The following is a 22139-nucleotide window of genomic DNA, read 5'->3' as shown; positions in this document are numbered from 1 at the left end:
TATGTCTTGTAATTTCACTTCCGTTCCTTTTATAGCTCACGCTGTAATCAACAACGTATATCCTGAATAAAAGACAACCGACTGAAGTGAAATCTGTGTGTGGTCACAAAATCAGTTTATAACTGAATCTACACCTATACTTGCCTCCTTCTTCTGTGCCACTTTTAACTAAACAACTGACTTCCCACAATCCCAGTAAGGCCAAATGCTGTTTAATGATATTACCGGAATGGGACTAGGGACAGCTGCCACAACGATACCAATAGGCTGAGGAGAGAGGATTGCAGGATTTCCATTAGAAAGACTAGTCACTCCATTGGTTGTAGCGCCTTCTGATTTTTTTGCTGAGGGTTCTCCTGGCAAAGGGGATTGTAGTTTCTGTTCTTGTTGTTTCTTTTGGATTTTCCGTTGCAATTGCTGTTTAGCGTCAATAGGAGATGGCAGAGTCTTCACTTGGGGCTGAAAGGAATTACTTTCAGCTGTAGGTATAAAAGCAGAAGGCTGGGTAATTCCTTTAATTCCTGAAAATAAACAGAAAGTAAAGCTAAAATACTCCTCTTTATAGAAACCGGTTACAACTCAATTTCTAAGACTATGTAGCCATTTACTGGACAAAGCAACCAAACCCAGCAAATTTTAACTCACAGTTTCTTTATAAAGCATAAGTATTACACTTCCAGTTTATAAACATTTGTCAATATGCTTTTAACTGACACCTTAAAATACGGTTCAACTTGGGTGACCGCTGTAGTTATATCTGCAATAATAGATGAAGATTTTGAAAAGAGTAGTAGCTATGTCACTAATATGCAAAAGCTAAGATAAATGCCAAGAGAGCATGTTTTACATATTAACAGTAGATGTCAGAAAAATCTTCCTTCCCCCTTCTCTAATTAAGAAATTCATGCATTTTCATGATTTTAATACTCAGTCCACAAGGGGTACTCATAAATATTTGCTGAAACCATCCATATCTTAGAAAAAAATTGTATGGGGAAAACAAGTCTTTAATTCTACATGAATTTCACGAAAACAGGTAATACAATTTTAACCGCTTTAATTAATTAATTAATTAAAGTATTCCAGTATGACCTAGGAGAAATTAAGCAGAGTTTCTTAATAAGACTGAGGTTAAGATCTTCTAAAAAAGGGTCACTGAGAAAGCTTTTTAAAGTAGTAGTAAGATCAACACTGAGAAAAAGGAATGATAAAATAAGCAAGGGATAAATTTTAAGAAAACCTGATTACGTAATACAACTAATTTTTCAAAAGCTCATTTCACATTTAGGGAGTGGCATTAAGATCATTAGAAAGTGAGCAGGGGTCGGTAGAAACAGTGGAGAGAGGCAAAGGGAGGACACCCCTGTCCTGCTGGCACATCCTGACCTTCCCTTCCCCAGCCGTTTCTGCTTTTCATCTTGTTAACAGCAACAGCTTCGTGAGTGGGAGACGGGAAGGATTGAAAAGGACTGTAAACTCTAACCCACACACTCACTGCTCAACAATCCCACATGTTCTGACTGCCCTTTTATCACCTAAGCACTATTCTTTCTCCTCAAATCCAACTCGAATTGCACTGCTCCCATCCGGTCCGCAGCCTCGGCTCTGGCTGCTCAGCACCTGAACCCGAGAGCCTGTGCCAACTGCTCAAGCTCGCCGTCTCATGCCTCCTGCTAGGGTTTCTGGACAGGCATGAGTTCCAAGCAGCTGCTTACAAAGGACATCTGTAATACAACCTGTTCTTAATATGGAGACGATATTTACAAAAAACCAAGTGCACCTTCAAAGGAAGAAGATTCATCACTACCAAAGATATTTTTAAAAGTGGCAATGGGGCTTCCCTGGTGGTACAGTGGTTAGGAATCTCCCTGCCAGTGCAGGGGACACGGGTTCGAGCCCTGGTCCGGGAAGATCTCACATGCTGCGGAGCAGCTAAGCCGTGTGCCACAACTACCGAGCCTGAGCTCTAGAGCCGGTGAGCAGCAACTGCTGAGCCCAGGTGCCACAACTACTGAAGCCCGTGCACCTAGAGCCCACGCTCCACAACAAGAGAAGCCACCACAATGAGGAGCCTGTGCACCACAACGAAGAGAAAGACGCTTGCTGCAACTAGAGAAAGCCTGCCTGCAGCAGCGAAGACCCACTGCAGCCAAAAATAAATTAAAAAAAAAAGTGGCAATGGCTGAGAACGAAATTTCAGAAGATTGTTAAAAAAACAGTCAGCCTCCCAAGCTACTTTCAAAAAGTGAAAATGCCTACTTATATATGTGATTTTTAGTATTTTGATTTAAAAAATATTCACACTTATGCCTTAAAAATCCATTCATTCAACATTTCTTTCAGTGAGACTATGTGAATAATGTGGGAAATAAGAAGACAGAGATGTCTCTGTTTCTTTACCCCATGATACCTCCTAAGTCCTCAACTTGTGAAAAGTACTCTTCTGGGTGTCAGTAGGGGTAGGAGAAAGAGAATACAGAAAGCTGAAGGGCCCATATCTTTTAGAACCTCATTTTGCCAGAAGCTAGGAAGACAGTCTGGTGTAAAGGAGTAACCTGGGTTTTAGAGAAGGACAAACCAGGATTCAAATTCTGGCTAATTCCACTACTTATCTGACTATGGACAAATTACTTAACCTCCCTGAATCTGTTTCCCGATCTGTAAAATGGGAATAAATATCCCCTATCTTACAGGACCGCTGGGAGAATAAATGAGGTAACAGATGTGAGCCATCTAGCTAGATCAGGCTGCCTAAGCACTCTCCTGCCCCTGTGTAACTACATGAGTATACAGATTAGAGCCATCCATTTTATATCGAGACAGGAAAAACTATGATGAGGCTCTTGTAAAAGGCTATTTTGCTGAGAGTTATGGTCCTCAATTGACAATAAAATGAGAGAAAAGAACAATCTCTCTCACACACATACTGCAAATGCTTAAAGCTTCTGATAAATTTAAACAGAGAAAAAGGATTCCTTATTAAAATAATGAAGTTAAGATAGAAAAGTAAAGTCATTTAAGAGTATAACTATAATTATAGTTCTGGCTGTGATAAATCTACTGTTTCATATTAATAAATTTTTTATAGAAGTTATAATTTCCTAGAGTAATAAAAAAATGTATTCACTCTTTTTTTAGGTTTATAAAGTATGACTGAAATAAGACATTTAAAAAATTTCATTAAAATAGATACTTTACACAGCTATTAATTTAGGAGGGAGTTATTATTCCAACGATACTGTCAGTCCTAATACTGTTAATTCTTAAGTTGCTATCTGAATAAAAATACTCATCTGAATGCATATTAAAAAAATCACTCTTACTATTTCATAGTAATGCTTCACATGGTTTATTTTTTGTGAGACTAAGGTACCTTTCACATTGTCCAAAGATCATTTCACTTATAAGTATTAGTTTTGGGGATAGGAGTCTTAGCAAGTAATTAAAAAACTTAATCTTACTTTTTACTTGTAATATTTATCAATTTAGAAATACATATATACTTAAAAGTACACATACACATCTTTAAACTTTAAAACAGCAATGGAAAAATTAATGAAATACCAACTAGGAAATCATAAAAGTTTCATACTTAAGCAGAGCAACATACAAAGCTATAACTTAAAGTTTATCATGAAAGAACTATTATTATTTTTGTTAGCTCAACAAGCCCATCTGAATTTAGTATTAAGGGAAGTAAGAGTGGATGCATACAAATACTAAAAAGACAAAGGAGGTTTTTAGCTAAGCTCTTCTTTTTACTACAAACTCTAAAGACAGTTAACACCCTGTCAGTTTTAGCTTGTTAATAATTTTGTACCTGGTGGTGCTGCGGCCATTACAGTTAGAGCTGCCATCGACTTGGTGCCTATATAGTGACTTTTTACAAGGAAGCGGGCTAATTCCAAGACCGTGTCAAATGGCTGGCTTAACACTTTCTGGGCCCATTCACACACAAGACGGCAAGCAGAAGTGATAACTTCCTCATCAATATTTTGAAGCTGCCCAGAAGGTTCAGCTCCTTCCAACTAAACAAAGGAAAAAGGAAAAAAACTTTTAAAAGAAAGTTCAGAGAAATTAAATTGAAGCACACTTAAGGTACATGTTCTTAATCAGAAGAAACAATATAAAACTACTGAGTCAAAGTAGTACTAAGTGACTGGTACTGGCAGGCATAAAAGTAGAGACCTGCAAATATGAGGTCTATGCCTATACCCACTGGTGCACAGCCACCAGCAGTGTTGTGAATATAACATTTAAACATATATTGTTAAACATATATGGAGACTAACAGATCTTCTGAATTTTTTAAAAAACCTTTTCTAACATCAAGAAAACAAACTATGCCATAAGCCGTATTTCCTCTTCTGAAAACATTCGTTCTACACGTTATTCTATAACTTAAATTTTCCTCTTGACAATATATACCATAGATATATCTACCAATCAGGAACTTTAGACACATCTTTTTTCTCCTTAATTTCACGAACCACGGTGATATAAGTCATATATGCTAACAGTTACCAGCCACTGTTGAATTTTTTGGCTCATTTATTTAGTAAAAGACAGTTCTTGGTCCCTGGTTTTATCCAAATGAGACCATGCAGAATTGTTTCAATGTTGATAATAAGGTACAATTCTACTTATCAAAAAGAAAAGGCAGAAATTCTTACCCCATCCCCAGTTTTGTGAAAATCAAGATTGGGTAGTGTTGGCATATGAACAAAAGCTTTTTTTCTTAGTCCACTGTAGCAATACGTAATAAATGGTTAAGGTCTAAAGTACTCGAAATTAAATGAACTGTTTATATAGTTAGCACTTGAAAAGTAACCATATATGAAATGAGAATAAAATCAGCCTGAGATACCATCGACTTTCTGAGTTCTTCTGTAAAAGAAAACTTAATATTAGAAGCTCAGGACACCTTTACTCTTTTGAAACTGAAACAGTCCTTGTAGAATGTTACTGGCTCAAATGGAACAAAATGATTTTCATCTGTTATAAATTTTATGAATAAATGTTCCTAATAAGCGGTGCCAGCCACCAGTAACAAACAGGTCAGAAGGAAAGGAATATCCAGATGGAAACCTGGCAGAGACAAGGGAAACTTTAGCCCAGGGCACTGGGACAAAAACAACTCTTATGAGTGTCACAAGAGCTTTAACCTTTTCACTTCTCTTTTTCCACTGAAACGTACAGGATTATCACCTGTAACATGCCAAAGACACATGAAGACATTTTTGTTTGTACTCGGGAAACAAGACTCGGTCGTGCAACAACTGGTTACAGAACACCTGGAGCTGTTTTAGAAAAGCAGCCTCTCCCCTTCCCCTCTTCATCTCCCCCACAGCAGAATTTTTATGTTTTGGAAAAGGCCAAAAGCTAAGCAGAGAGAAATGATGCATTTCTAATATGATACAGAGACCCTCCATGTTACAATCTTCTTCCAAGGGTAGGAAGAACTTTAGTAAACTCTTTTTTTTTTTTTTTTTTTCGGTACGCGGGCCTCTCACTGTTGTGGCCTCTCCCATTGCGGGGCACAGGCTCCGGACGCGCAGGCTCAGTGGCCATGGCTCACGGGCCCAGCCGCTCCGCGGCATGTGGGATCTTCCTGGACCGGGGCACGAACCTGTGTCCCCTGCATTGGCAGGCGGACTCTCAACCACTGTGCCACCAGGGAAGCCCTAGTAAACTCTTAATTGTAATTTCCTTACTTCTGTTTGCTCCTAAGTATTTCTCTATCATGAGAGGGGCCTTTTCTATGCCCTGGCTTTAATTTTAATACAGCCTTTAAAGGGCTGGATGAAAATACAAAGAGAACACTAATCCTACAGCACAAGTTCCACAAAAAAATTGTTTGAATGTTGTATATATTGCCAAAAAGATCTCTATGTTTCTAAATTAGGGGAAGGAAAGATGATAAACTAACATCTTTCTCCACTTTCACTGATATAATTTACAACTGCTGTACTGTGGCGTGCCTTAGTAATTCTATTGTTAAGGAAAAGAAGATCAGACCATTAAGAACACATTATAGTGACAGAGTAAGGTGAAATCTATCACCATCCTAATAACCACTATTTGTTATTTCTCCTGCAGTGTGATAAACAGCTGGGAAAATACAATTTACAATTATTCCAAGTACTTTTGAGTCGTTTATATTTGTTGATTTAAATTTATTTCTAAATATAGTTGCTAGTTGAACTACAGCAGCAGATGTTCTGTAATAAGGGAGAACTTAAAGAGATTACTAAAAACCATTCTGGTAAAGGATATTTAGATTTGCCTCTCGTGCCCAGACGACGTGCCTTCATGTTTGGAAAGACATTTTTCATGATCTTTCCAAAGTCAGCAGCACTTAATGGATGGTAACCAAGATTGTCACAATAGCTCCTGCAAAAGAAGGAGGGATCAATTCAGAGAGAGCAACAGAACTCAGAATCATATTAGCACAGCGTTATTTCAGTCCAATCTGACCCCTATGACAAAGTGAAAAAACACATCTTCAAGTCATTCACCACAAATTTCACTGATACGGGCTCATCCTTCTTTAAAGACTAACTCAGGCTTACTTAGCTTGTTTCATCCTCAGGGTACACAGTACTACTGCTTTTAATAGCAAAAACTTGCAGTAAGACATTGGCAGTACAAAGTTTTCCAGCTACAATCCAAACGTGCATTCTGAAATGTGAATATCCAGGCTCGACCAGTAGGGCTATACGTTTCCACATATATATCAAGCTCACATACTGGAATAATTTCCAATGTAAACATTATGTGTGTCAGACATTAGAGACAAAACTACTACATGGTTTGGAATAGAAACACGATGTATCAGAACTAAAAGGGACCTTAGGGATCATCTGTGCCAACACTCTCATTTTACCAATAAGGGAAAAAAATGAAGGCACAGTGTTCTCACCCCCCCTCCCCCATTATTGCGAGGAGAAAGTACCTTGTAAGGCAGTAACTTCAAGTGGGACCAGGGAAACAAGCCAAGTCTCACCTACTACTAGATCAGGTGTTCTGTTTTTCTCTACAGCTGCCAGTCATGGGTAAAAGGCCAATTCCTTCTCTACCAGTTCAGCAGCAGGAAAATGCCATGTCCTGTTCTGGCTACCAAGGCCAACAGTTATGACGAGAACCGCTACCAAAGAGCAAGTCAGAGGAATTCCAAAATAACTCAATCAAGTCTCCCCAGCTCATCCCCCATTTCAGCACCAACTAGAGCAGCTTCTTGATGAAGCAGTCATGCAGTAGAGAGCCAAGGAGAGAGGTTTAGGATGAAGAAGGAAAACCCCTGGAATGGGCAGCATATAACAGTAACTGGGACTTGAGTTCTTGTAGATGGCTGAATACCCTGGCAACATTCTTGAAGTGACCTGAATTCCAGAAGTCAAATTGGTAGACTCAGGAGAAGGTTGGGACCCCTGGGAGACTTAATAGAGAGAACAGGGTAGGTCTGAAGACTGGTGTTTTTCTTGATTGTGCCCTCCCTATCCCAGCACCAAATACCACACACTTCTGCTGGGGGTGGGGCTGAGGGGAAGGAGAAGAGTTGCCTGGCAAGTGCATTCTCAACAATGCTGCACAGTAGGGAGAAGGGAAAGGAGCTAATATGTATCGAAAACTCCCTCTATAAGGAATATCAGATACATCATATGTAAGTTGAGACTAATACTCCAAGTGTCTGGGGGCCAAGGTTTAAAGCACAAAGTGAAGGAGTGACTATTTTGGGGGGCTGACAATTTAAATGAATTGCATCAAATCATAACCATCTCAGTAGCAAGTTAAATTGGTCATCTTTATGGTTTAAACCAGCGCAGAAAGAAAATGTGAATGATCTCTTTTACACCTTAGGGACTTGATACTTGTTTCCTCTACCAGGAATATTTTCTTACCCTTCAAGCCCCTGCTTGTTATGATTTTGAAAGGGTCTCTACTGACTACTCTATCTAAAGCAGTGCTCTCCTGCCATACCCTCACCATATTCCTTGTGTGTGTACTTCCTTTTCAACGCCTGACTTAAAATTATGGAACAGCCAATTCATTTGTTATGTATCCTCCATTAGACTGTAAGTTCAACCAGGGCAGTGACCATATCTATCTGGATCATCACTGTATTCTTAGCACTAGGAACAAGACTGAAGAGTCATATTATGCCCACGTGTCACATTAAACCTTAATATGACATACAACTTAAAATGACTTTAAATATGACTTAATAAGTATGTCACATTTAAAATGACAAGAAACCTTAAAGAAACACATAAAACAAACAAAGCAAAAAAGAAAACAGTGCCCACTGGCTCCTATGACAGCACTGGCAGAGGGGCCTAAAAAAACTGAAACCAAATAAAGAGAATCAAAGCAATGAGTCTAATGAGAGATATAATATCCATTCTCTTCTCCTTTTGTGATTTAGGTTTTGATATTTTTTTCATTATATTAGTATACCGAAGTTCTTTATTTTGGCAGAAGGGGTAGGTGGAAGGTTGACAAAATTAAGTATCAGGATGACGAATGCAAAATTTGCTTGTCAAACTGAACTAATCCTGAGTGTGATTTCAGAATGTGACCATCTAGTTTCATCTGGTTTTTGATTCTTATTTATTCCACTAAAAGCAGGGAATTCACTATTTGGAAGAATAACAATGAACTTACCTTTAAAATACTCTTTAGTGGATAAATATATAAAGTATCGGTTGGCCAAAAGGTTCGTTTGGTTTTTTCTGTAAGATGGCTCTAGTAGCACATATTGTCTTTAACTTCATTCAAAACAATTCTGTTAGATTGTATGTGACAGCTGTCATATCAGCGTGCATTTAAAAAAAGACATCAAAACTGGTGAATTTTTGTGTAGCCATTTTAATATTGAAGATGGAAGAAAAAAAGCAACATTATTTCAAGAAAGGTAAAAACGCAACCGAAATGCAAAAAAAGATTTGTGCAACACATGGAGAAGGTGCTGTGACTGACTGAAGGTGTCAAAAGTGGTTTGCGAAGTTCTGTGCTGGAGATTTCTCATTGGACAATGTTCCACGGTTGGGTAGACAATTGAAGTTGATAGTGATCAAATAGAGATATTAATTGAGAACAATCAACGTGATCCCACGTGGGAGATAGCTGACATACTCAAAATATCCAAATCAAGCGCTGAAAATCATTTGCACCAGCTTGGTTATGTTCATCGCTTTCATGTTTGGGTTCCACATAAGTTAAGCGAAAAAAACCTTCTTGACCGTATTTCCACATGCGATTCTCTACTAAAACATAACGAACACGCTCTGTTTTTAAAACAAACTGTGACGGGCGATGAAAAGTGGATACCGTACAATAATGTGAAACAGAACAGATCATGGGGCAAGCGAAATGAACTACCACCAACCACACCAAAGGCCGGTCTTCAGCCAAAGAAGGTGATGTTGTGTATATGGAGGTATTGGAAGGGAGTCCTCTATTATGAACTCCTTCTGGAAAACCAAAGATTAAGTCAAACAAGTTCCCAATTAGACCAACTGAAAGCAGCACTCCACGAAAAGCATCCAGAACGAGTCAACAGAAAACACAGACTCTTCCATCAGGACAATGCAAGACCACATGTTTCTCTGATGACCAGGCAAAAACTATTACAGCTTGGCTGGGAAGTTCTGATTCATCCACCATATTCAACAGACATTGCACCTTCAGATTTCCATTTATTTTGGTCTTTACAAAATCCTCTTAATGGAAAAAATTTCTGGAGGACTGTAAAAGGCACCTGGAACAGTTCTTTGCTCAAAAAGATAAAGTTTTGGGAAGATGGAATTATGAAGTTGCCTGAAAAATGGCAGAAGGTAGTGGAAAAAAACGGTGAATACGTTGTTCCATAAAGTTCTTGGTGAAAATGAAAAATGTCTTTTATTTTTACTTAAAACCGAAGGCACTTTTTGGCCAACCCAATACTTTGGAGACATGTAATAAACAACTCAAATTATACCTCCTGAATCATATAGTAGGCAATGTTAAGAATAAAACTGCTTATGGTTCAAGACTCTATACTTTGACATCTTACATGTCAAAGAGAAAATAGAGAGCACCTCAATTTGAAAGTAACAATAACAATACCCAGACAGGTCATCAATTTCTTTAATTTTGTGAAATTAATGAACTGGAAATGAGTTCAGAGGGTTGTATAGTTCAACTTCCTGCCAGGTGTGGAAATGGCTATCCTCCTGAATGATGGGTTACCTCTGAACACTTCTCCTGATAGGAAGGGCTCTATATTGTGACCTGGCCTATCCAATTTTCAGTGGTTCTAATTTTCAAAGAAAAATAACTTATTACAGCCTCTTCCCCATTGAGAAGTTCTAGACATTCAGTGACACTGTTTAATATAATTAAGTATTTATAGGCTATCTATTCATAATTTTGAAACCAGGGCTATATAAGATGCCATAGGTCATTCCAGGCCATGTGGAGATCTTGGATAGTTTACACCTTGTTTTCCTGCTTCATAACTAAACTGCAGGTTGATCAAGCAAGATATGGTGTCAGTTAACACCTAACTCAGCGTCAGATTATATTTATGCAAGACTCAAAAAAGGGGAAGGTACAGAGAATGTTCTGTTCACAGGATAACTAACACTCTAATGCCATTCTTAAAATGAGATTTTTCCTTTGGTCTTACTCTTTTTTTAAAAGTATGCTTTACAGACTTTGAAATTAAGCTTAATATTTAATATGGCCATGAACATGTCACTCAAAATCCTCAGTAGCAAGTCAGTCTTCAATGTTTATTCATACCATTTACAAATAAACTATTAAGTTAAAGGTAAACACTGCTTAAAGGTACAAAAATACAAATAAAAATTATAAAAGACTTGTGGCAAAATATAGTCATAGGATACATAACAATACCTGGACAGTTTTGGACTGCTTTGTATGTGTTACATCATTTAATCCCCCCAACCACCTTGAGGCAGGTTGTTTTTTTGTTTTTTTCCTGTGAAGCTGTTTTTATAGCTCTTTTGAGACATTAAATTTCAAAACCCATTATAAATAAGCCCCTATTTTCTTACAGATGTTAAAAAATATGGCCTCAACATTATTTATATGAAAACATTCACACATACTTTAGTATACATAAAGTATATGTTACCTATACTGTCTAAATGCCAGTTAATGAGGATGGTGACAGTAGCTCCTAGAATGCAATTAAGCTGTCTCATTGCAATGACACATTATTACCTATAAAAAGACTGATGCAAAAGATAATCCTTACATTATTATGTAGAAAATAAAGAAAACAGCATGTGTATAAAATGTTATAAAGTCCAACTGCTTTTATTTATAAGAACATGCTTTCAATTTGTGTACCAAAAATTCTAATTTGGCTATGGACTCCTACAATTCAAGGCATATACTTCTGACTTAATGTATGATTTCAAGATTTTTTATTTTTAACCTCTTGACCAAGTTCACTCATCTCTCCCACCCTCTACCATCATCCTTTGACAACAAACAATATATTATCTATATCTGTTAGCTTTTTTTTTTAAAGGAATTTTTAGTTTCAACATGTAAGAGAGATCACATTGTATTTGTCTTTCTCTGTCTGACTTATTTCACTTAGCATAATGCCCTTGAGGTCCATCCATGTTGCTGCAAATGGAAAGATTTCATTCTTTTTTACAGCTGAATAATATTCCACTGTATATACACACAATTTCTTTATCCATTCATTCATCATTGGACACTTAGGTTGTTTCCATGTCTTGGCTATTGTCAACAGTGCTGCAGTGAACATGAAGGTGCTTATCTTTTTGAGTTAGTGTTTCATTTGTCAGATATATACCCAGAAGTGGAACTGCTGGATCATATGGTAGTTGTATTTTTAATTTTTTGAGGAACCTCCATACTGTTTTTCATAGTGGCTGCACCAATTTATATTCCTACCAACAGTGCACGAGGGTTCAATTTTCTCCACATCCTCACCAACACTTGTTATTTGTGTTCTTTTTGATAACAGCCATTCTGACAGGTGTGAGGTGATATCTCATTGTGGTTTTGATTTTCATTTCCCTGATGATTTGTGATGTTGAGCATCTTTTCATGTACCTGTTGTCCATCTTTATGTCTTCTTTGGAAAATGTCTATTGAGATGTTCTACCCCATTTTAAAATCGAATTACTTTTTTTTTCGTTATTGAGTTGTATGAGTTTTTTATACACTTTGAATATTAACCCCTTAACAGATATATGACTTGCAAATATTTTCTCCCATTCAGTAGGTTACCTTTTTATTTGGTTGATAGTTTTCTTTGCTGTGTGGAAGTTGTTTGGTTTGATATAGTTCCACTTTTTATCTTTGCTTTTAAAAAATTTTATTTTTGGTGTCAGATTAAAGAAATCATCGCCAAGACCTATGTCAAGGAGCTTGCTACCTATGTTTTCTTCTAGGAGTTTTATGATTTCAGATCTTATGTTCAAGTCTTTAATCCATTTTGAGTTGATTTTTGTGTACAGTATAAGGTAGTGTTCCAGTTTCACTCTTTTGCATGTGGCTCTCCAGTTTTCTCAACTCCATTTATTGGAGAGACTGTCCTTACCCCACTAATTTTGGCTCCTCTGTTGTAAATTAATTGATCACATATGTGTGGGTTTATTTCTGGGCTCTCTATTCTGCTCCATTCAACTATGTGTTTGTCTTTATGCCAATACCATACTGCTTTAATTACTATAGATATGAAATAGAGCTTGAAATCAGGGAGTGTGATGCTTACATGTTTGTTCGTCTTTCTCAAGATTGCTTTGGCCGCTTGAGGTCTTTTGTGGTTTCATAAAAATTTTAGAATTCTTTGTTCTATTTCTGTGAAAAATGCTATTGGAATTTTGATAGGGATTGTATTGAATCTGTAGACTGCTTTGGGTAGTATGGACATTTTAACACTATTAATTCTCCCAATCCATGAGCACAAAATATCTCTCCACTTACTTGTGCCTTCTTCAACTACTTTCCTTGATGTCTTGTAGTTTTCAGTATGCAGGTCTTGAACATCTTTGGTTAAATGTAATCCTAGGTATTTTATCCTTTTTAATGCAGTTGGAAATGGGATTGTTTTCTTAATTTTGCTTTCTGATAGTTTGTTATTAGTGTGTAGAAATGCAAAAGATTTTCGTGTATTGATTTTGTATCCTGCAACATTACTCAATTTGTTTATTCGTTCTAGAAGTTTTTTTGTTGGAGTCTTTAGGGTTTTCTATATATAACGTCACGTCACCTGCAAATGGTGACAGTTTTACTCCCTCCTTTCCAATATGGATGCCTTTTATTTCTTGTTCTTGCCTAATTGCTCTGGCTAAGACTCCCAATACTACGCTGAATAAAAGTGGCAAAAGTGGGCATCCTGTCTTGTTCCTAATCTTACAGGAAAAGCTTTCAATTTTTGAGTATGATGTTGACTGTGGGCTTGTTGTACAATATATGGCTTCTGTTATGTTGGGGTACATTCCCTTCACAGGGACATTCATTTATGATAAAAACTCAACAAAGTGAGTATCGTTGAATTGTTTGCTAATATTTTTTATTAGCAAACAATTTAATACTTAATACAATTTAATATTGTATTCATCAGGAATACTGGCCTGTAATTTTTTTTTGTGGCATCCTTATCCGGTTTGGGGATCAGGGTAATGCTGGCCTCACAAAATGAGTTTGGAAGAGTTTCCACCCCTTCTATTTTTTCGAAGAGTTTGAGAAGGATAGGTAGTAATTCTTCTTTGAATGTTTGGTGGAATTCACCAGTGAACCTGCCTGGTCCTGGATTTTTGTTTGTTGGGAGGTTTTTGATTAGTGATTCCGTCTCCTTACTAGTAATCAGTTGGTTCAGATTTTCTATTTCTTCATGATTCAGTCTTGGTAGGTTGTATGTTTCTAGGAGTTTATCCATTTCTTCTAGGTTGTTCAGTATGTTGGCATATAACTGTTCAAAGTAGTCTCGTATGATCCTTTGTATTCTGTGCTATCAGTTGTACCATCTTCTCTTCACTTCTGTTGTTATTTGAGTCCTCTCTTTTTTTCTTGGTGAGTCTAGTTTATGGTTTTTCAGTATTGTTTATCTTTTCAGAGAACCAGCTCTTATTTTCATTGATATTTTCTATTGTCTCTTTCATTTATTTCTGCTCTAACCTTTGTTATTTCTTTCCTTCTACTAACTTTAGGCTTTATTCTTCTTTATCTAGTGAGGTGAAAAGTAAGGTTGTTTATTTGAGGCTTTTCTTGTTTCTTAAGGTAGGCATTTATTGCCATTAACTTTCCTCTTAGAACTGCTTTTACTGTATTCCATAAACTTTGTTATATTCCCATTTTCATTAGTGTCCAAGTATTTTTTTATTTCTCTTTCGATTTCTTCTTTGACTCATTGGTTGTTCAAGTAGCATGTTGTTTAAGTTCCACATATTTGTGAACTTTACACTTTTCTTCATGTAATTGATTTCTAGATTCATACCGCTGTGGTTGGAAGAGATGCTTGACATGACATCAATTCTCTTACATTTATTAAGACTTTGTCTTGTGGCTTAACATATGATCTATCCTGGAGAATGTTCCATCTGTACTTGAAAAGAATGTATTCTCTTGTTTTTGGATGGAATGTCTTTTATATATCTGCTAAGTATATCTGGTCTACTGTGTCTTTTTTTTTTTTTGCAGTATGCGGGCCTCTCACTGTTGTGGCCTCTCTCGTTGCGGAGCACAGGCTCCGGACGCGCAGGCTCAGCGGCCATGGCTCATGGGCCCAGCCGCTCCGTGGCATGTGGGATCTTCCTGGACTGGGGCACAAACCCGTGTCCCCTGCATTGGCAGGCGGACCCTCAACCACTGCGCCACCAGGGAAGCCCCTACTGTGTCTTTTAAGGATGATGTTTCCTTATTGATTTTCTGTCTGGATGATCTATCCACTGAGGTAAAGGGGGCATTAGAATCCACTACTATTGTTGTACTGGTGTCTGTTTCTCACTTTAAGTTTGTTAATATATGCTTTACATATTTAGGTCCTCCTAAGTTGGATAAAAAAATATTTTATAAATGTTTTATCTTCTTGTTGGGTTGGCCCAATATAATATAATGTCTTCTTTGTCTCTTATTATATAGCCTTTGTTTGAAAGTCAATTTTGATAAAAGTATAGCTAACCCAGCTTATTTTGGTTTCTGTTTTCATGGAATATCTTTTTCTATCCCTTCACTTTCAAGTCTCTGTGTGTCCTTATATCTAAAGCAAGTCTCCTGTAGGTAGCATATAGATGGGTTTTGTTTTTTATCTATTCAGCCACTCTGTCTTTTGATTGAAGGAGTTAGTAAATTTACATTTAAAGTAATTATTGACAGGTATGTACTTATTGCCATCTTATTTGTTTTCTGGAAGTTTTTGTGGTTCCTCTCTTGCTCTTCCTCTCTTTCTTTGTAGTCTGATGACCTTCTTTAGTGATATGCTTGTACTGCTTTCTCTCTATCTTTTGTGAATTTACTATAGGTTTTTGCTTTATGGTTACCATAAGGCTTACATATAAAAACTTTTAACAGTCTACTTCAAGTGGTTAACACCTTAAATTTGATTACATTCTGAAGTTCAACGTTTTTACTCTGCCCTCCAATGTTTTATGTCACATTTTATATGTTTTAATCTTCTGTATCCATTAGTTATTATAATCATAGTTTTACTACTTTTTTTATCTTCATACTAGCTTTATAACTAACCCATTACATTTACTATATACTTACTTTCTCAGTGACACTTATTCTTTCATTTGTTTTCTTGTTACTAGTTAGTACCCTTTCTTTAGAGCTTATAGAAGTCCCTTTAACATTTCTTGTAAGGCTGGTTCATGGGTGATAAACTCCTTTAGCTTTTGCTTGGTTTAAAATCTCTTTATCTCTCCTTCAATTCTGAATGATAACTTTGCTGGATAGAGTATTCTTGATCACAGATGGAGATTGTTTTCCTTTTAGCATTTTGAATATATTGTGCCAATCCCAAAGGCTTGTAAAGTTTCTGCTGACCAATCTGCAGGTAATCTTATGAGAGTCTGCTTGTACATAACTAGTTGTTTTTTCTTGCTGCTTTTAAGATTCTCTCCATGTCTTTAACTTCTGACATTTTAATTATAATGTGTCTTATCTCCATTTTATTAAGAATTTTTGCTGAGGTTTTACCTTGTTCTTTCATTTGGAACACACACATATATATATATATTTTTAATTTATTTATTTATTTTTGGCTGCATTGGGTCTTCGTTGCTGTGCGTGGGCTTTCTCTAGTTGCTGCAAGCGGGGGCTACTCTTTGTTGTGGTGCACGGGTTTCTCATTGTGGAGCATGGGCCCTAGGCGCACGGGTTTCAGTAGTTGTGGCTCTCAGGCTCAGTAGTTGTGGCTTGCAGGTTCTAGAGCGCAGGCTCAATAGTTGTGGTGCATGGGCTTAGTTGCTAAGCAGCATATGGGATCTTCATAGACCAGGGCTCAAACCCATGTCCCCTGCACTGGCAGGCAGATTCTTAACCACTGTGCCACCAGGGAAGTCCCTGGAACATATTCCTTTGTTTCTTCATTTTGCTTAACTCTGTGTTGGTTTCTATGCAGTAGATGAAACTACCACCCCTCCCAGTCTTGAAGGATGTAGGAGATGAAACTTGTTGTTCAACTCTGTCCTAGGTCTTGGTTGTCCCTTAAACTTTTGTGCTTGTCCAAGCAGCTTATTATATCTTTAATAGCTCCCAGTAGTTAGGTATGTACCAAGACCTATCAAGGTTCCAGAAGGGAGGATCTCAGCACCTAAAATCAGGCTGACTGGAAGTTGGACCCTCAGGCAGCAGCTTTTAAAAGTATGCAAGTATATATAGTCCAGTATGACTACAGCATAAACCCTGCTTGCCACCAGAGCCAAGCAATCTAGAGGTGTCATTTGGGCAGTTGCAAAAATCAGGGCTCCTGACAAGTGTATGAGATACTGGTGAGCTGGAGCAAGGCAGAGTGAAAGAGGCAAGACTACATCTATTCCTTGAGAGTAGCTCTGTAGGCCACTAGACTTATGCCAAACATGAAGCCTACCCCTTAGGCCAAAGCTCGAGGAAAGCAAAGAGGCTTCCTTCACAGAAAAACTGGGGATGGGAGGGGGTATCCCAGTCTGCTGTCTGTGCAGTGCCTTGGAGGTGGTACCTGGCCAAGAACTGTCTTTCCAACTGCCACATTACTTTGGAATGACCCAGGAATGCAAGCCCCCCCGGCTACCAGAGCCAGTTGATTTAGGGGCATCCCCTGGGCAGTGGCTACAAAAACCAGGCTGCCAGATGAATGGAAAGCTCCCCCTGGGGGCACACTGGCATTCAGGAGTGTGGCAGAGGGAGAGCACAAAGATAGCACCAGCCCTCTGAGGTCTCCGAAAAGGATTACAATCAGTTGCTAGATACACGGTTAAGTAGAAGCCTGACCCTCAGGCTGCAGCCGTGACAGCTGGGTAACAGGTCTCCACAGAAAAACCGAGCTCTTGGGTCTGTGACTGCTGCTGTGCCTAGAGGTGGTAGCTGTTGAAGAACTCTTTCTCTGTTGGTTACAGTCCTGTGGGACCCTTTACTGTAAGCCCCACTGGCACCAGTGCCATGCTATGTAGAGGTATCCTCTGGCAGCAGCCACAAAAATCAGGGTGCCAGACAAGGGTGTAAAATCTCCTTTCTGGGTGACTGTTACAGTTCCATTGGACCGGGAACACAAGCTCCCCTGGCCTCCAAAGCAAGGCAATTAAGACATGTCTCCTGGGCGGAAACTGCAAAAATCAGGGCACCAGATACATGTAGTAGCTCCCTTCTGGGAGATACTGATATTCTGGAGCACAGCAAAGAGAGACTGCAAAGATAGCACCTGCAAGTCTCTGTCCCTGGACAGTGTTCCAGCTGTCTCCTAGATGTGTCTTCAATCAGATGCCTACCCCTCAGGCTGATGCTTTAATATAAGTAGGTGATCCTCCTTCCCTTATGTCTGGGCAAGACAGGCTGATTCTGAGCTGGGCCCTGGGGCAGCTCAGAGTCCGAGTGTGTGGGCCCTCCAATAGCCATGTCTCAGAACCTTATAGTCTTGTGGTTCTCGGGCTGTGAGCCCTACTGCTTTTCAAAACTACATGTTTTTTTGAGGATTCATCTCTCAGGTGCAGGTCTTAAAACTTGGGGTGTGCAATGTGGAGTGTGAACCCTCTGCTCCTAATGAGAAGCTCCGGGTTTTGAGTTCCCTCTTGATTGGAGGTTGCTGTGTCACTGGTGGGGTTTATGGCAAGATTGTGTCTGAGCCTCCTTGTGTCTGAGCCTCCCCTACCTGCTTCATGTGGCTTTCTTCTTGTTTGTCTGATGTGTAGTCGTCACTCAGCCAGCCTTTAGGTTTTTTTAAAGAGGAAATTTTCCATATGTAGCTGGAGACTCAGTGTGTCCATGGGAGGAGATGAGTTCAAGAGCTTCCTGCATCAAGATCTTGAACTGTTCTCCCCAGGTATTTTTTATTATACACATTTTATAAATGAGACACTTGCATAGAGAGGTGAATCTGGAAAGAATTTGCTCATCTAGCCTAATCCACTCATTTTATACATGAGAAGATTTTGTTACTAATCAGTGAGTGTAAGCAAACTGAATGGCTTGGAAAGCAACCAAAATTATATCACTGAAAGTTTTTCTAATACTTCTAAAGAGAAGAACTTATTAATTTCTATTAGGAGTCTTTTTCTTACCAAGACCTATAGTATTATTAACATTCATGTATTACAGATGACAATAAAAGATGGAATTTAGAAAGGTCCCAAAGACATGGTAGAATTATATTCCCTTACAAGTATTAAGCAAATAATACATTCGCTAGGTAATACATAAACGAGGTAAAAGTAATACGGTCAAATGTCTAATTAGCCTGAGCCTTTGAAAGTATAACAGTTGTTGAAATCCTCCAATAATTTTAAGGTACAATTAGATCGAGTCTCTGGAGAGAAAACTCTTTGAAGGGGCCTGACCTTGATCATAAAGAGATTTGATTTTTCTTATTGTTCCAGGTTCTGGACAGAACAATAATACACAGCTGAGTCTGAGGCATGGCTAAAGTCCACCAGAGTCTGGCATTTGACAGGAACACTCAGAGAACACTGCAGAAGTACACAGTGTAAAGTACATGAAGGTTTGGTGTCCCAGGGAATAGCACAGCTGGAAAAGCACTGCATAAGTCTGTTGGTTAGTTATGGTGTGTTCTAGTCTAGGCCCTGGAGAGAAATTAAGAGCTGTTAATAGTACTATTAAGCCGAGCTTAGACTAAGATCAAACATCACCTTTGAAATTCACGTGGTAAATCTTATTTTTGTGGTAACTACATAATAAACAATATACTTAAAAGATTACTTTGAAGTCAACATAATTAATTTAAAGAAGAATTAGAGCATCTCCCCACAACTAGGACACCTGCTGGCTGCTGGTGGGGAACACTGACACCCAAGGAGACAGGAGGAACCCTCAAGTGAACCAGTAGGACATGGGGGGACTGAGGGGGGAGGGCAGTGGAGGCCAGACAGGATCGGCACCCTTGAGACCAGGGAGATCAAGAGAGGCAGGCAGGAGGGACTCTGCAGGAAGAACGGAAGGGAAGTGGAGGGTGACTGCCTGGCCCACTTGCGCCGGGGAGCCTGTTGAGCTCCCAAGCTGGTACCCGCCTCCAAAGCCCCATCCAGGTGGCATGGGTCCTGGGGGCACAGGAGGGAACCTGGGGAAATCAGGAGAGGCAGGCAGGAGGGGCCCTCCAGGAGGAACGGGAGAGAAGTGGAGGGCGACTGCCCCACCTACTCGGGCCTGGGAGCGTGTTGAGCTCCCAGGCCAGTCGCCTGTCCTCTGAGGCCCCCCTGTCCCCGCTGCCACGTTGGTTCTCGGGGCATAGGAGAGAGGCCGGGGAGATCAGGAAAGACAGGCAGGAGAGGCCCTCCCAGACCGGAGGAGCAGGAGAGGAGAGGAGGGCGTTTACCCCGCCCACTCGAGCCCAGGAAGCCTGCTGGGATCCCAGGTGAGGTCCTCTGCCCTCTGAGACCAGGGGTGGGGGCATGTCTGGGTCCCTTCTGTTCCTTGAGCTTAACTAAGCTCCAACCCCCACAGACCCCAGGGCCTTTTCCAGCCCTGTGGGTCCTAAGCATAGGCCCTGCCCACCACCCAAACCTCACCCTTGTTTCAGCACCCCCCTCCACAGCCAAGGCCTCCCCCCCCCTACTTTTTTTTCTTTTCCCCCATCCCCTTTCTTACTATTGTGGTACTGATGTAACTTCTGGTTGTTTATTCATCTATATTTTTATTTTTAAGTTCTTTCTAACATATCTGTTAGTTTCCTAGTCTAATTTTATTTTTTACTTTGTAATTGCTTTTTTGTTTTGTTTTGTTTTGTTTGCCATCCCACACGGCTTGCGGGATCTTGGTACACGAGCCAGAGGTCGGGCTGACGCTCCTGCGGTGGGAGCTCCGAGTCCGAACTACTGGACTAACAGAAAACCTCAGAGCCCAGGGAATATTCATCAGAATGAGGTCTCACAAAGTTCCTCATCTCAGCACCAAGACGCAGCTGTACCCAACAGCCGACAACCCCCAGTGTTGGAAGCCTCAGGCCAAACAACCAGTAAAACAGGAACACAATCCCACTCATAAAAAGAAAACAAAGAAAAAAGAAAAAGAGATGGCAAAAAAATATGTCACAGTTGAAGGAGCAAGGTAAAAACCTACAAGACCAAATGAATGAAGAGGAAATAGGCAATCTACCTGAAAAAGAATTCAGAGTAATGACAGTAAAGATGATCCAGAATCTCAGAAAGAGAATGGAGATACAAACTGAGAAAATACAAGAAATGTTTAACAAAGATCTAGAAGAACTAAAGACCAAGCAAACAGAGATGAACAACACAATACTGAAATCAAAAACACACTAAAGGCATCAATAACAGAATAACTGAGGCAGAAGAACGAATATGGGAGCAGGAAAACAAAATGGTGGAAATAAGTGCCAAGGAGAAGATTAAAGAAAAAAGAATGAAAAGAATGGAAGACAATCTCAGAGACCTCTGGGACAACATTAAACGCAACAACATTTGAATTATAGGATTCTGAGAAAAAGAAAGGATGTGAGAAAATATTTGAAGAGATTATAGCTAAAAACTTCCCTAACATGGGAAAGGAAATAGTCACCCAAGTCCAGGAAGCACAGAGAGTCCCATACAGGATAAACCCTAGGCAAAACACACCAAGATACATATTAATCAAACTAACAAAGATTAAATTCAAAGAAAAGATATTAAAACCAGCAAGGGAAAAACAAAAAGTAACACACAAAGGAATCCCCATGAGGTTATCAGCTGATTTTTCAGCGGAAACTCTGCAGGCCAGAAGGAAGTGGCAGGATATACTTAAAGTGATGAAAGAGAAAAACCTACAACCAAGATTACTCTACCCAGCAAGGATCTCATTCAGATTCGATGACGTCAAAAGCTTTTCAGACAAGCAAAAGCTAAGAGAAATGAGCACCACCAAACCAGCTTTAAAACAAATGCTAAAGAAACTTCTCTAGGCAGGAAACACAAGAGAAGAAAGAGACCCACAAAAACAAACCCAAAACAATTAAGAAAATGGTCAAAGGAACACACATATCGATAACAACCTTGAATGTAAATGGATTAGATGCCCCAACCAAAAGACACAGGCTGGCTGAATGGATACAAAAAAAAGACCCATATATATGTTGTCTACAAGAGACCCACTTCAGACCTAGGGACACATACAGACTCAAAATGAGGGGATGGAAAAAGATATTCCATGCAAATGGAAATCAAAAGAAAGCTGGAGTAGCAATACTCATATCAGATAAAATAGACTTTTAAAATAAAGATAGTTATAAGAGACAAGGAAGGACACTACGTAATGATCAAGGGATCAATCCAAGAAGATATAACAACTATAAATATATATGCACCCAACATAGGAGCACCTCAATACATAAGGCAACTGCTAACAGCTATAAAAGAGGAAATCGACAGTAACACAGTAACAGTGGGGGACTTGAACTCCTCACTTACACCAATGGACAACCATCCAAACAGAAAATTAATAAGGAA

The 22139-nt window shown here is 39.1% G+C and overlaps 1 protein-coding gene across 4 annotated transcripts in view; it reads right to left on the bottom strand.

Annotated features, from left to right (window-relative positions):
- RFX7 (regulatory factor X7) overlaps nucleotides 1-22139 on the bottom strand; it is a 150877-nt gene that overhangs the window by 7508 nt on the left and 121230 nt on the right. For all 4 annotated transcript variants that reach the window (XM_032621322.1, XM_032621321.1, XM_032621323.1 and 1 more), the window contains 4 exons: nucleotides 6277-6393; nucleotides 4674-4758; nucleotides 3821-4028; nucleotides 226-521 (listed from right to left, as the gene is read on the bottom strand). In XM_032621322.1, the coding sequence (XP_032477213.1) occupies nucleotides 226-521; nucleotides 3821-4028; nucleotides 4674-4758; nucleotides 6277-6393 (706 nt within the window). The remainder of the gene's footprint in view (nucleotides 1-225; nucleotides 522-3820; nucleotides 4029-4673; nucleotides 4759-6276; nucleotides 6394-22139) is intronic.

Source organism: Phocoena sinus, chromosome 2 (genome assembly GCF_008692025.1).
Source record: "Phocoena sinus isolate mPhoSin1 chromosome 2, mPhoSin1.pri, whole genome shotgun sequence".
NCBI lineage: Eukaryota > Metazoa > Chordata > Mammalia > Artiodactyla > Phocoenidae > Phocoena > Phocoena sinus.
The sequence above is the reverse complement of the archived record's forward strand: the minus strand, read 5'-3'. Positions and strand labels throughout refer to the sequence as shown.